The 15,812-nt window shown below is 39.7% G+C and overlaps 1 protein-coding gene across 1 annotated transcript; it reads left to right on the top strand.

Moving 5' to 3' along the window:
* The first annotated feature begins 901 nt into the window (after positions 1 to 901).
* Positions 902 to 2,589, top strand: LOC5577177 (zinc finger and SCAN domain-containing protein 31). Its single transcript, XM_001663215.2, has 5 exons — positions 902 to 1,069; positions 1,130 to 1,292; positions 1,351 to 1,919; positions 1,981 to 2,271; positions 2,337 to 2,589. Exons 2-5 carry the CDS (start codon positions 1,137 to 1,139, stop codon positions 2,521 to 2,523), a joined length of 1,203 nt encoding a protein of 400 aa, XP_001663265.1. The 5' UTR covers positions 902 to 1,069; positions 1,130 to 1,136; the 3' UTR covers positions 2,524 to 2,589.
* The last annotated feature ends 13,223 nt before the right edge of the window (positions 2,590 to 15,812 follow it).

Consider the following 15,812-nt stretch of genomic DNA (forward strand, 5'->3'; position numbering starts at 1 on the left):
AGATGGTGCGTGGGGAGAGAGAGGGGGTCTTAAATTGGCAAATTTTGCGCCAAACAGACAAATTCACTTTGCTATATCTTGAGATCCTGATAATTTGTAAAGAAACGATTTTCATCAAAGTTGTTCATAAGCTCAAGGATATCCGGTAGGCAAACAATTTGGTTCGAAATTTTGCCGCTAAGTACCGCTCGTGAACTTTTAAGGTGGCAGGATTCGTCATCAATTTTCGAATTTTTAAAAGCAATTTTTTCGTTTTTTTCGTAAGGGATTCTTGATCGTTAATGACATGTGCACAACCAATATTTTAAATCGTTTCAAATTTTGATAGGATAATAAATCATGCTTGAATCGTTTAAGGCCCAACTAAAAATGGTGCAAAATTCAGAACTGAAAAAGCAGTTTTCTCTTTTTAAATAGACAAATCGAAGAAAATAAAAACACACAGCTCTTCTATTTGCCAAATAAAATGGCTGTGTGTTCTTATTTTTAACAATTTATTGTTTTAAAAGGAGAAAACTGCATTTTCAGTTCTGACTTTTGTGCCATTTTTTCTTGCATCTTAAGTATAGGATAATTATCCTTTAACTAAAACTTCAAAATTCACATCAGATGAACGTATCAAATAAAGAACCTGATGAGACATCACAACCGAATTTTCGCAAACTTATTCATCGCCGCATCATCGGGCTGCGATGGGTTAAATTAAAAATTTGATGAAGAATGGTTTTTCAATTTTGTTCTTTTCAACTGTATCGGTACTGGAGCTTATCTACGCAATGTTAGGTCCAGAATCTGATTATTTTTCTATAATTGCATAAACGTCACTCGGTTCATTATCGTATTTTTGATAATTATAAGCTAAAAAATAATTTTCCCGAAAAACGTTTGTCCCACAGTGAAAGACAGAGACAAACGATTGCGCGATGAATTTGCTGATTAGTGACAGATTGATAATTTCAGCCCACAGACCATCGTATCGGTGCTAAGTTAAGTTGTTATGTTCATAGATAAACATTGTTCCGCTGTTTAAATTATTCCCATACGACAATTACCAGTTTTGAAGCTACAGGTAATTTCCACAGATTTCTATCTAAGCTTAGAGCTTAACGAACATAATTCTAATTTACAGTCAAAAAATGAATGCCGAATACGTTGTATGTCGGTTGTGTTTAAATGATGAACCAGATCTGGAGTCCAAAAATGGAAACTCCACTAATGATGACTACACTAACACCGAAGACTGCTCAGAACAAACTGTGGAGCAACTAATCAGGCAATACCTACCGATTCAGGTTAGAGGTCTTCTAGTAGTATGAGAGTTCCTAATTCTAATTATCTTCAAATTTTCAGATAATGAAAGCCGAAGACTCGGGGTGCCCTTTTATTTGTAGTTGCTGCATATCTCAGATAAACCAGTGGCATCGATTTTGCCTTAATTGCATCCATAATGATAAAATCTACCAAGAACAGTTATCGGAACAGCAGGTCATTGAGGAAGAAGTTTTCCACCATGAAGAAGTGATGCTACTGAAAGAGGAGATGTTGGAAGTTTACCATGACGATCCCGAAGCTCAAGATCAATATCTGGAAATGAAACCGCTGGACATAATTGAAAGTTTAGCGGTTTCCAATAGTGAGGTTTGTGCTAGTCAGGAATTCGTCCCAGAAGTACAGGAGGCAAAGGTCGAAAAAATTGAATCTAAAGACAGCCCACAATTGAAACCTGCACCTAAAAAACGCGGAAGGCCAAAGAAAGATCCGGCAGATGATTTGAATTTGTTTCTGAGGAGGCCCTGTGGACCAAGGATCAAACAAACGGGCGAGAAACCAGCTCAGCGTTTACCCGAGATGTGCCCGATCTGTGGAAAGTTCGTCATAGTATTGAAGGAACACATGCGAGTTCACATTGACGATCGAAAGTAAGGGAGTATGATTTTGCTATTTTTCTACTGTATGTTCATTAGAATCTCTGTTTTACAGGTATCAATGTCCGCACTGTCCGAAAACTTTCGTTGCCAGAGATAACTTTCGCAGACACGTTAACATTCACACCCGAGCCAAAATGTACAAATGCAATCAGTGCGACAAAGAGTACACCCAAAGGAACTGCTTGAAAGCACACTTGAATACGCACACCAAGGATCGGAAATATGCGTGTCCGGTCTGCGAAAAGACGTATTACCAGCATACGGGTCTCGCCAGACATAAGCGTAAGCACTTTGAACAACCCACGGTCAAATGTCTCGAGTGTGACCACATGTTTTACTCCAAGTGAGTTAGGCGGCTCTGCATTCAGGTGCCTTCTTATATTTAATCAAATCATACATCTATTCTAGCGGTGAAATGAGACAGCACTACAGAAAGCATTTAAAGGTGAGGCCATTTCCTTGTGAAATTTGTAAGAGCGCTTTCTATCGGAAAGAAAACCTCAGAGTTCATATGAAAATCCACGAGAGGAAGAAAGCGGCCATACGCTCCGTTCAAGATGCATCCCTGAATTCTGCTTCTCCTATGCCGGAATGATTTGTGATATTGAGACTTTTCCCGAATACAATTGATTTGCGTTTTGTTCTCGTTTTCATCAACAAATGTTTATTTGTTCTTTATTTTTGAAGAGAACAATCCTAAAGCATTATCACAGACAAACAGGCGTAACACAGTGTTGTTACAGCTGGAGAAGTTTTTGCGTTTGGCGCAATAGAAATAATATGAATGGGTAATTTTCCTATAGAATATCAGTTTTGAGAGCCTTCAGTAAGCAAACACTGGAATTGAAAATACGGGGATTATAAAAATAACGCATCCTGAGCTAAAGCTCATGAGAAATTTAACTGAACGTATTACAAAATCGATTATTGGAAATTCTTGAAATTACTCATGTTAAATCAATCAAGCTTGTAACTCGTAAAAACTCAATTATAAATATCTGTAAAATGTTTTATTTACCTTTCAAGGAGTTTTCCTCTGATATTTTTCAAGAATATTAAAGAAAGGCGATTATCCAAACTCGGAAAATAATTCAGTGAGTTCTAAAAAAAGGGACGCCTTCCTTAGCCGTGTGGTTTGAGTCTGTGGCTACAAAGCAAAGCCATGCTGAAGGTGTCTGGGTTCGATTTCCGGTCGTTCCAGGATCTTTTCGTAATGGAAATTTCCTTGACTTCCCTAGGCATAGAGTATCATCGTACCTGCCACTCGATATACGAATGCGAAAATGACAACTTAAGCAAGGAAAAGCTCTCAGTTAATAACTGTGGAAGTGCTCATAATAACGCTAAGCTGAGGAGCAGGCTCTGTCTACAGTGAGGACATTAATGCCAAGAAGAGGAAGAGTTCTAAAAAAATTAAACCTAATATACCATGGGGCAAGTGTGTAAGGAAAATCGTATATTTAAAGTTCTCGACATACGTTAAAACTGAATATGATCACACACTGGGCAGATCGCTGTTTTCAACGGCCAGAACTTCTAGTAGGATATACATCGGTGTCTACCAAGTATTTTGGAATATTGTACTACATCTTGACTCCTTCGGATTTGAACTAGATCAAATATATCTTATCTAGATCAATTACGAAAAAGTCAAAACGTCGGATGTTTTATGTATCTTGAACAAAGCGTTACGCGTATATAATTTGGTCACCTCCATTTGATTTTGCTGTAAATGGCCAAATAATATAAACGTAACGGTCTGTCCCAAAATACATTGATCACCCTAATACAAATTATTCTTCGAGTTGTTTAGTGAAATACCTATACTGCCGTGAATCGCATGTCAATCCCATCTGAATTTTCGTCAGTTGAGTTGAGTTGAGTTCAGTTTTCAACATATATTTCAATGCTTTTTTCAGCTGCCATCATAAGAAAATATGATTTGTTCTGAAAAAATAGGAAAAAAACAGCAAGTCATATTGTCCCATAACGAAAAGAAATCGCATATCAGTCCCACTACAAATTTCCGCCACGTGCAACACTAAAAACAACCGGGTTTTGATCATCTCTATATTTTTCTCGGAAAGACATCGAAATGAAAAGCAATTTGGGAAAGTTTTATTAAGATCTGATCATTTTTCAATTTCAAGGGATTTTTTGAATATTCGTATGGAAAACAAGTTTGGAAACTTCACAATCCATTTTCCTAATGCCTACTTTTTACAGATGGGACTGACTTGCGATTCAGAACAGTATAAGTAGATTAAAAACCGAATTCAGTACTTCGAGTCGAGTCTACTACACGACACTGAAGACCGCCTTACAGTTTAGCATAAGTATAAGCATAAGTATTGATGACTGTACAATTCGTAGTTGCTACTCCGTGATTGACCAGAATCATCGAAGTTGCACAAGGAACCAAGAGATGTAGCTTGGGAGTAGCTTTCCACCTTCAATGTACACTTTCAAGAACTCCAAACATTAAAAAGTCAATAACGGCGCCGGTCACGTCCTTACGTCCATCGGGGAACGAAGGGAATGTTAGTATGACATCCATTGCTACTAGAGACCGAGATCACCTTTGCATCTCCATGGTTGTCATGGAAAGGAGTTTTATTAGTGAGGAGATATCATAGCTGCATGATCAGGATTCACCTTGGTAAGGGATGCGTTTCATGCAACCTCAGTTCAAAAAATCACCCAACTATTAGTACTCTAAAGACAACGTGGACATACGATAAGTCGACACTCTTAGCATCTTACCATTCAAAGGTTATTTTTTATAATGATAAAAATAAGGTAAAAGCAAGGGTATAGGGTTCTAAATGTTTATGTGCAAGAGTCTATGTCGTTACAGTGACGAACTGTTCATATTTTGTTAAATCAATTCATTTTAGTACCATGTCCACTGTTATCATGTAAAAAATACGGTTCAAAATGTATTGTACATTTAAACAAAAGCATGAAACGAGCTCACCAAACTGATCATCCATCCTTGATTGAGCAGCTGTAAGCCACTTTAACCAGCATGCTCATTTCACAAAAACAAAATATCACTCGGGTGACGTGAAAACCCGAACTCGATTGCACTCAGAACGCGTGCAAATTAAATGATGTCATTACCTGACTTGCACCGATTCGGCTCTGAACATAGTACCCCAGTACCCCATGGATCGCAATAGACAGTACCTCCCGAAAATGCAGGTAGCTGCTGAGCAACTCGATGTCATCATCGAGTTTGTTAAGAGCAAAAGAAACATCAGTAAAGACTTGAAAACAAGTCTGCTGAAATTGCGACAAACAGTCCTAGCTGCAAAGCAGGACTACGAGGAAGCCAAGGCACAACTTGGCAAGGTAGAAGGTAAAAGAGACACTAAGTCGTGTCAGACCGAAATGTTTTGCTTCACAGGCAACGCGAATATATTAGATGATATTATTCAATACGCGATGCGAAAGAGGGGACATTCCGAGGGAGGAATAGCGGAATTTGGGGCAAGTGTGCCACCTTAAGCAAATTGTTCTCTAACTTTGCCTAAAGCTTATAAAATCCACCAATATAGTCTCATGATGTTAGTTTCACATCTTTTCATAACCACTAGACTGGCCCAGCTCAGTATGGCAGAAAAATAAAGTTGTATAACTCCACGGGGCACCCCCTAGGATTATTTCTTAGGGTTAGAGGAAGACTTCCTGAAAATTTCAGCTCATTTGATCGTTCCATGAGTTGGCCCAATTGAATTGAAGTTAATATGGGATTTTCAGCTCACACATATGGGAAACAGCATATCATCTCCTGTTTGGGTCAGGAAAATTGTTGATCGCGTTTAATTGAACCCAGAATGTCAAAAACACTACTTGATACCATAGCGAACAATATTGTAGAAGGTTGTATGTTGATAAAAATTGAGAAAGTTGGTGTTTTAACTATCTGAAGTAGATTTGCAATAATGCTTGGTATTTCTTCAACATAGCTGGGTGGTAGCCACTAAGCGCATCATAGCCACCTATGACATTGGGCGAGCTGCGGTACAATGTGCATGCATATATGTGATTGTACGGGAGTGCTGACCTAAGCCTAACTTGCAACTACTGGAAGGATAATGAAAATGAGCTTAAAACCAGATACAACCTTCTGCAACTATGTTCATTAGGGTATCAACTAGTGAATTTGTCATTCTGGGCTCAATTGAACGCGATTAACTAGTCTACGGAACGAAACAGTGGCAAAGGGTCAATTTTCAATATATTTTAAACAAATATTCCATACAAACTTCGAATTGAATGCGCCAGCTGAGGGAGCAACCAAATGAGTTGAAATTTTGAGAGAGCTTTTTTCTTACCCTAAGACACATATCTAAGGGGTGCCCCGTTGAGTTTTTCAACTTTTTTGTTTAAGGGCCAGTCTAAAACCACTGTGCCATTTAAAAAGAAAATAACTTTAAAGAGTATTAGTTTTGGAGCTTCTCAAATATCGTCCAAAAACAACCTATTTTTCGACACTATGGGGCAAGTGTGCCACCCATATGGGGCAAAACGGCCACCTAATAAACATCGCATGTAATTCGACTTGTAATGAAATTTTATTTATTTCCTATTAATACTACTTACAAAGCAGACGCTAATCGACAAAATAAAAAATAATTTTAAGTTTACCGTAATAAGGGGATGCTTTATAACAAGGTTCAAAACACGCGTAATTACCTATTACGCAATTCGTATAACTAAAATGGTTATTTTTGTCTCCATTCAATACAATATATTCTTCTTCTTCTTTCTGGCATTACATCCCCACTGGGACAGAGCCTGCTTCTCAGCTTAGTGTTCTTATGAGCACTTTCACAGTTATTAACTGAGAGCTTACTGTGCCATGACCATTTTTGCATGCGTATATCGTGTGGCAGGTACGAAGATACTCTATGCCCTGGGAAGTCGAGAAAATTTCCAACCCGAAAAGATCCTCGACCGGTGGGATTCGAACCCACGACCCTCAGCTTGGTCTTGCTGAATAGCTGCGCGTTTACCGCTACGGCTATCTGGGCCCCAATATATGTATTACCCTTATATTACGGCGAATATGTATAACATTAAACTAGATCACCACTAAATAACGGTAACATATTGATGTAGATATGTAAAACGGTACTTAACAAGCCAAAAATTATGTTATTATTGAATATTTTGAGAAAAAATCACTTTAGGGGGGGCAAAAATGTAAGTTATTCCCCTACTATACTTCAATACTACTACTGGTGTCTCAATTTGGTTTATTATTATGATTTTGTTGATGATGTTCACATTTATATAAATTTCACTCCAACAATTTTTGTTTACCAAATAGGTGGCTCACTTGCCCCAATAAGTATACATTTCAACCAAACCGGATTACGTATGTAAAACAAAATACTTTTTTTCGTTCAAATGCCACAATAACTTACACATTTGAATCGTTTCACGATGTACAGTATGTTAGAAAACTCTGTTAATAATTTACCTTTCATTATGCTATTTAGAAACAACGAAATCTTATAAAAATCCACTCAAAATTGGATGTCTATGCACAACTCGATGTAAATACGTGAAAAATAAAGCAATTTTCATCATATTTTGATCATTGTATTGTGAACATATTGTTAAGCTCAAAATGAAAATATATATTGTAGTTTTGACGTTAACTACGTCTTACGGCAATATACTGGGTGTCAATTGAAAATCTAAAATTTTGCGACCGTCACGAAATTATGTAAGATTTTGAACGCTAATAACTCAGTCATTTATCGATAGATTTTCAATATTTTCCCACCAATCGATCGGAAATGTATACAACAATTTCCTCGAATGGAGAAAACGATTGATTATTGACAATAAACTATTGAAAATTGGGAAAATGTCGACCCCTTTCTTACGCAACCAATCACGTGCAAGCAGTTTTCCACGCTTCTTTTGCGTTCCGCTTCGCACTATAAAAGCAGACCGATTCCTGCTTCTTCGCTCATTCTTCTTTTTGCCGTCAGATTGTGAACATAGTCGGCGAGCAATTCTCGAGTGCCTTTCGCATTCTCAGTTCAGTTTTCAATGGAACGCGAATGGAACAACAACACGCCGCCGCGACTGAAGCCGCTTGTTGAAGCGCCCATCGTCATCGCCACCGCAAACCTCATCGGGCGAGGAGGATTCTACCAGTGCGCCGTCAGCACCTCGCTACCAGAGGCAAGCTTTTGATCATCAAGCGGCGGCAAAACACCAGCGTCCGGATTGTGAAATCGCTCAAGATTTCTCAATGGACTCGCGCTTCCAGAATTGGCGCTGCAGGAATCGGGGCGCAAAGGTAAGTTTTTACGAGGTGGCTGAAGAAAATCGACCAAAGCCGCTTGTTGAAGCGCACATCGTCATCAGCACCGAAAATCTCACCGGGCGAGGAGGATTGCAACCAGTGCGCCGTCAAAATGTGTCCGTGTTACGCAAATTCAACAATTCAATCGGCACTTTTCAGAGCCAACAAATGTGTTTTGAAGAGTTGATTGTGTAATATTCCTTAATTTGTTCGAGATGGCTGAAGAAAATCGACTAAAGCCGCCGAAATGTGTGTGTGTTACGCAAATTCAACAATTCAATCGGCCCTTTCCAGAGCCAACAAATGTGTTTTAAAAAGTTAATTGAGTAATTTTCCCTAATGTGTTTACCACATACTTGCTATAATTTCTTAATTTATCTCATAGCAGCATACAATAATTGATTTATTACGAATAATTGACAATACGGCAATTTGAGGATGTTTCCGAGGACGCTGCTGCAGTACCGTCAGGATGCAATAACAGCATAATGCTAATCTTGTACATCCCTTACCCAGACATCAGTTTCATATAGCCTATTTCCCAGATAAGATAACGAAGAATTTGAAAGGAGGAGCATCACCTGCTATTCTAAGGGTATAAAGCATCCCTTCTTCGTTGAATTCGGTTTCATTCTGTTTTCGCTTTCGAGCTGGTAAGAGCCCCTCCAAACCTGCTCAGCTCCTCGCTGCCAGAGGCTAGCTGTTTGTACGAGATGGCTGAAGAAAATCGACCAAAGCCGCTTGTTGAAGCGCACATCGTCATCCGCACCGCAAATCTCATCGGGCGAGGAGGATTGCAACCAGTGCGCCGTCAAAGTGTGTCCGTGATACGCAAATTCAACAATTCAATCGGCCCTTTTCAGAGCCAACAAATGTGTTTTAAAGAGTTGGTTGTGTAATATTCCCAAATTTGTTCGAGATGGCTGAAGAAAATCGACCAAAGCCGCTTGTTGAAGCGCACATCGTCATCCGCACCGCAAATCTCATCGGGCGAGGAGGATTGCAACCAGTGCGCCGTCAAAGTGTGTCCGTGTTACGCAAATTCAACAATTCAATCGGCCCTTTTCAGAGCCATCAAATGTGTTTTAAATAGTTGGTTGTGTAATATTCCCAAATTTGTTCGAGATGGCTGAAGAAAATCGACCAAAGCCGCTTGTTGAAGCGCACATCGTCATCCGCACCGCTAATCTCATCGGGCGAGGAGGACGCAACCAGTGCGCCGTCAAAATGTGTCCGTGTTACGCAAATTCAACAATTCAATCGGCCCTTTTCAGAGCCATCAAATGTGTTTTAAATAGTTGGTTGTGTAATATTCCCAAATTTGTTCGAGATGGCTGAAGAAAATCGACCAAAGCCGCTTGTTGAAGCGCACATCGTCATCCGCACCGCAAATCTCATCGGGCGAGGAGGATTGCAACCAGTGCGCCGTCAAAATGTGTCCGTGTTACGCAAATTCAACAATACAATCGGCCCTTTTCAGAGCCAACAAATGTGTTTTAAATTGATTGTGTAATATTCCTTAATTTGTTCGAGATGGCTGAAGAAAATCGACCAAAGCCGCCAAAATGTGTCCGTGTTACGCAAATTCAACAATTCAATCGGCCCTTTCCAGAGCCAACAAATGTGTCAAAGAGTTGATTGTGAAATATTCCCTAATGTGTTTACCACATACTTGCTATAATTTCTTAATTCATCTCATAGCAGCATACAATAATTGATTTATTACGAATAATTGACAATACGGCAATTTGAGGATGTTTCTGAGGACGCTGCTGCAGTGCCGTCGGGATGCAATAACAGCATAATGCTAATCTTGTACATCCCTTACCCAGACATCAGTTTCATATAGCCTATTTCCCAGATAAGAAAACGAAGAATTTGAAAGGAGGAGCATCACCTGCTATTCTAAGGGTATAAAGCATCCCTTCTTCGTTGAATTCGGTTTCATTCTGTTTTCGCTTTCGAGCTGGTAAGAGCTCCTCCAAACCTGCTCAGCTCCTCGCTACCAGAGGCTAGCTGTTTGTACGAGATGGCTGAAGAAAATCGACCAAAGCCGCTTGTTGAAGCGCACATCGTCATCCGCACCGCAAACCTTATCGGGCGAGGAGGATTGCAACCAGTGCGCCGTCAAAGTGTGTCCGTGATACGCAAATTCAACAATTCAATCGGCCCTTTTCAGAGCCAACAAATGTGTTTTAACCTTAGTAAGATACTGGGGTCATAATGACCCAAAATCGAATTTCAACCTGCAATATCTCTGTTGTTATCAAACGGATCTTTCTGAAATTTCCTGACTTTTAATATTTTGTGGAAACGAAGCGCAAGACCAAAAAAAAATTTTCTTAAGGTGATTCTAAGATGGCGCCACAAAAAAACAACTTAATAAGATACTGGGGTCATTATGACCCAGAAATGTATACCCCTATAAATCAGCGAAATATCAACCGAATAATGAAATTTATGCTGCATTCGAAAGATATACTCCTCAAGATTCTGGTCACTACCTGGAATACCCGTTCCGGATTAAGTGGCCACCGGGAATCGGCTACGAAGGGGAACATGTTGGCCACGTGGAATTTCAGTACACTCAGTCCAGAAATCTGCAGTCATCACCAAATTGTATAACATGCAGGCCATATAGGAATGTACTGTCTTCAGCAAACTTGTTTCGGGGACCAAGAACTTCCACATGGGATACAATTTAGTTCAGAACTCGACCGCGACGTGGCGCTAGCGTCGATATGAACTTCCGGTTGAGGCTAATTATGCGATAACTCGAGATCGCGAGCACATAGAAGGATGCTGTCTTCGGCAAAGTTGCTCAGGAGGATAAGCACTTCCTCATGAGATACAATTTAGTTCAGAACTCGACCGCTGCGTGGCGCTAGCGTCGATATGAACTTCCGGTTGAGGCTAATTATGCGATAACTCGAGATTGCGAGCACATAGAAGGATGCTGTCTTCGACAAAGTTGCTCAGGAGGATCAGAACTTCCACAAAAGATGCAATTTAGTTCAGAACTCGACCACCGCGTGGCGCTAGCGTCGATATGGACTTTCGGTAAGGGCTAATTATGCGATAACACGAGATTGCTAGCACATAGAAGGATGCCGTCTTCGACAAAGTTGCTCAGGATGATAAGCACTTCCTCATGAGATACAATTTAGTTCATAAATCGACCGCTGCGTGGCGCTAGCGTCGATATGGACTTTCGGTAAGGGCTAATTATGCGATAACGCGAGATTGCGAGCACATAGAAAGATGCTGATTTGGGCAAAGTTGTTCATGAGGATAAGGACTTCCTCATGAGATACAATTTAGTTCAGAACTCGACCGCTGCGTGGCGCTAGCGTCGATATGAACTTCCGGAAGGAGCTAATTATGCGATAACACAAGATTGCGAGCACATAGAAGGATGCTGTCTTCGACAAAGTTGCTCAGGAGGATAAGAACTTCCACATGAGATACAATTTAGTTCAGAACTCGACCATCGCGTGGCGTTAGCGTCGATATGAACTTCCGGTAGGGGCTTATTATGCGATAACTCGAGATTGCGAGCACATAGAAGGATGTTGTCTTAGGCAAAGTTGCTCAGGAGGATAAGCACTTCCACATGAGATACAATTTAGTTCAGAACTCGACCACCGCGTGGCGCTAGCGTCAATACGAACTTCCGGTGAAGGCTAATTATGCGATAACTCGAGATTGCGAACACATAGATGGATTCTGTCTTTGGCAAAGTTGCTCAGGAGGATAAGCACTTCCTCATGAGATACAATTTAGTTCAGAACTCGACCGCTGCGTGGCGCTAGCGTCGATGTGAACTTCCGGTAGGAGCTAATTATGCGATAACTCGAGATTGCGAGCACATAGAAAGATGCTGTCTTCGGCAAAGTTGTTCAGGAGGATAAGGACTTCCACATAAGATGCAATTTAGTTCAGAACTCGACCACCGCGTGCCGCTAGCGTCGATATGGACTTTCGGTAAGGGCTAATTATGCGATAACTCGAGATTGCGAACATATAGAAGGATTCTGTCTTTGGCAAAGTTGCTCAGGAAGATAAGCATACAATTTAGTTCAGAACTCGACCGCTGCGTGGCGCTAGCGTCGATATGGACTTTCGGTAAGGGCTAATTATGCGATAACACGAGATTGCGAGCACATAGAAGGATGCTGTCTTAGGCAAAGTTGCTCAGGAGGATAAGCACTTCCACATGAGATACAATTTAGTTCAGAACTCGACCACCGCGTGGCGCTAGCGTCGATACGAACTTCCGGTGAAGGCTAATTATGCGATAACTCGAGATTGCGAACACATAGAAGGATTCTGTCTTTGGCAAAGTTGCTCAGGAGAATAAGCACTTCCTCATGAGATACAATTTAGTTCAGAACTCGACCGCTGCGTCGCGCTAGCGTCGATGTGAACTTCCGGTAGGAGCTAATTATGCGATAACTCGAGATTGCGAGCACATAGAAAGATGCTGTCTTCGGCAAAGTTGTTCAGGAGGATAAGGACTTCCACATAAGATGCAATTTAGTTCAGAACTCGACCACCGCGTGCCGCTAGCGTCGATATGGACTTTCGGTAAGGGCTAATTATGCGATAACTCGAGATTGCGAACATATAGAAGGATTCTGTCTTTGGCAAAGTTGCTCAGGAAGATAAGCATACAATTTAGTTCAGAACTCGACCGCTGCGTGGCGCTAGCGTCGATATGGACTTTCGGTAAGGGCTAATTATGCGATAACACGAGATTGCGAGCACATAGAAGGATGCTGTCTTCGACAAAGTTGCTCAGGATGATACGGACTTCCACATGAGATACAATTTGATTCAGAGCTCGACCACCGCGTGGCGTTGGCGTTGCTATGAACTTCCGGTAGGAGCTAATTATGCGATAACTCGAGATCGCGAGCACATAGAAAATGCAGTCTTCGACCAAGTTGTTCATGAGGATAAGGACTTCCACATAAGATACAATTTAATTCAGAACTCGACCATCGCGTGACGCTAACGTTGATGTGGCCTTCCGGTAGGGGCTAATTGTGCGATAATACAAGAATGCGAACACATAGAAAGATGCAGTCTTCGGCAAGGTTGCTCAGGAGGATAAGAACTTCCACATAAGACACAATTTAGTTTAGAACACGACCATCACGTGGCTAATTTTCAATGTAAACAAAGAAATAAATTGCTGAAAGAAATTCGTGAGAAACTCCAAAAAGAACTAAACAGTAATTTAAGGAGTAATTTTTAAATTATTGGATAAATAAATAAATTGATAAAATTACGCCTTGAGGAGAACTGGGGGTGTCTCTCCTAGGAAATAATTTATAAGGACGTCCCCGAAAAAAAAATTGTGTGGCGTATCCCTAGAAGAAATAAGAGATAGAATTCCGAAAGAAACTCTTGAGCACATTTCATAAGAAACTTCCTACATTTTCTTACCCCCACTTAGAAAAGTGCACGTCAAAAACTTTAATTTGAACGTAATCTTCTGCTTGAGTTGTGATTATCTAATCACCTACACTATTCTTCGCAAGTTAGAGTAAGTAGATTTGCGAGCATGACTTGAAGTATAAAGATGTGAATGTTTTCGGATAGTGATAATTATCAATATTATTATTGAGATAATTAAAAATTTATAGTACAGTGAAACCTCCAGAACCCAGAACCTCCAGAACCTCAGAAAAATTTCGTCAGATTATCTTGAAAAAAGGTTTGTAAAAAAAATTAGGCAATTTCGCAAACACCAATGAAAAAATCCCAAAAATCCAAATTTCTTGTAGAATTCTATAATAAAGGATTAGAAGAATCAAATTAGACTGAATATATAACCGTGGAGGAATTCATACATCAACTCGAACGAATGTTGGAAATATCTTATGGACTAATACTAGAAAGAACAGCTGGAGGATTTCCAAAAATAGCTTCATTGGGACGCATTATTAAAAAGTACTCTGAAGTGTTTTTAAAAAATCCTCTTGAGAAAATTCAAAATTATCCTTTAGAAAAAAATCAGACTATTATTCCGTCAAATCCAAAAATAATAACTTGAGAAATACCGAAAACAATTTTAAAATCAGATCGTCGAAGAATTCAATAAAAAAAGACCTGTGAGGGAATTGCAAAAACTCTGAAGAATTCACTCCAGATAGATTTCTCCGGGAATTAATCCATCCTCAGGGAACTTTTCCAGGAATTATTGCATAGATTACTTCAAGCACATCTCCAGCGATTCTTCCAAAGATTCTTCAAGCGATTTCTCCTGACATTTCTCTAATAAAAAATAAGAGATTCCTCTAAGGATTCCTCCAAGAAGATCTCTACAGAGATTTTTGCAGAATGTCGAAGTTTCTCTAAGAAACATTTCTTCAAGGATTACTTAAAATATTTCCACAGTACATTCCGCTGGTAGTCCTCTCAAGATTCCTCTAGGATTTACTTCTAAGATTTCCTCCAGGGATCGCTCCAGGAATTCTATAGTGAATTATTCCAGAGATTCTACCATTCAATTGGGGATTTTACAAGAAATTATTTTATGAGTTCTTATAGGGATCGCTGGAGAAATTCTTGCAAGAGCCCAAGAAAGGATTCTCCAGCAAAGCCCTGGAGGAATTCCTTACAAAAATCCCCGGAACAGCATACATGCTTTTCAGTTACGCAGTCTCTATTTTTTTCAACGTTCTATTTATGATGAAGACTGCGTAGACGAAACTCATATTTCATTTATATATACAGTCAAATCTCTACCAGTTCATTCCTGAATCGATATCTACAGGAAACCATGTAGAGATTTTTCTGTAGCAATCCTTGGAGAAATTCCTGAAGAAAAAGCTGGAGAAATCTCTGCAGGAATTCCTGTAAAGATTTGCATAGAGAAATCTCTGTAGGAGTCTTTGGATAGACTCATGTACTGCCCATAACTGCATATTTGTAACATTCGACAAAAGTAGGCATTGAGTAAATGGAATACCAAGAGTACATTTGATGACAGTATGGGAGGAAACTAAAATTACTAAAAATTACCAGGAACTCAAAAGTGCTTATTTGAGCCTGATATTTTGTACAACTCATATCGCATACTAGGTGAATAGTCAGAAAATAATTCTGGTAGAAATTTCATTGCTGTTACATTACGAGGCTCATTTATAATCTCAATGTTACTGTTATGCGGTTATAATTACCAATGTGACAAAACAACTTTGTATTTTTTTCGAATTTTCTAGAACAATCTCACATATTTCAGTAAGCTGATCGAAAGTATTTATCATTTGATGACTCTCCATGGTATTAACTTCAATTTGTCAAAAATGTCGAATATGACAAATATGCAGATATGGGCAGTGTAGGCATCCATGAAGGACTCTTGGAGACATCTTTGGAGGAATCACTGATGAATGGAGGTATCCTAGGAAGAATCGATGTAGAAATTTTGCAGATGGAATCGCTAGAGAAATCCCTGGAAAAAACCTCTGTAGATTTTTTGCTGGAAAAACCCCTGTAGATTTTTGTTGGATAAATCCCTGAAAGAATCCTTATAGGAGTAT

The sequence above is a fragment of the Aedes aegypti genome, chromosome 3 (assembly GCF_002204515.2).
Source record: "Aedes aegypti strain LVP_AGWG chromosome 3, AaegL5.0 Primary Assembly, whole genome shotgun sequence".
Taxonomy (NCBI): Eukaryota; Metazoa; Arthropoda; class Insecta; order Diptera; family Culicidae; genus Aedes; species Aedes aegypti.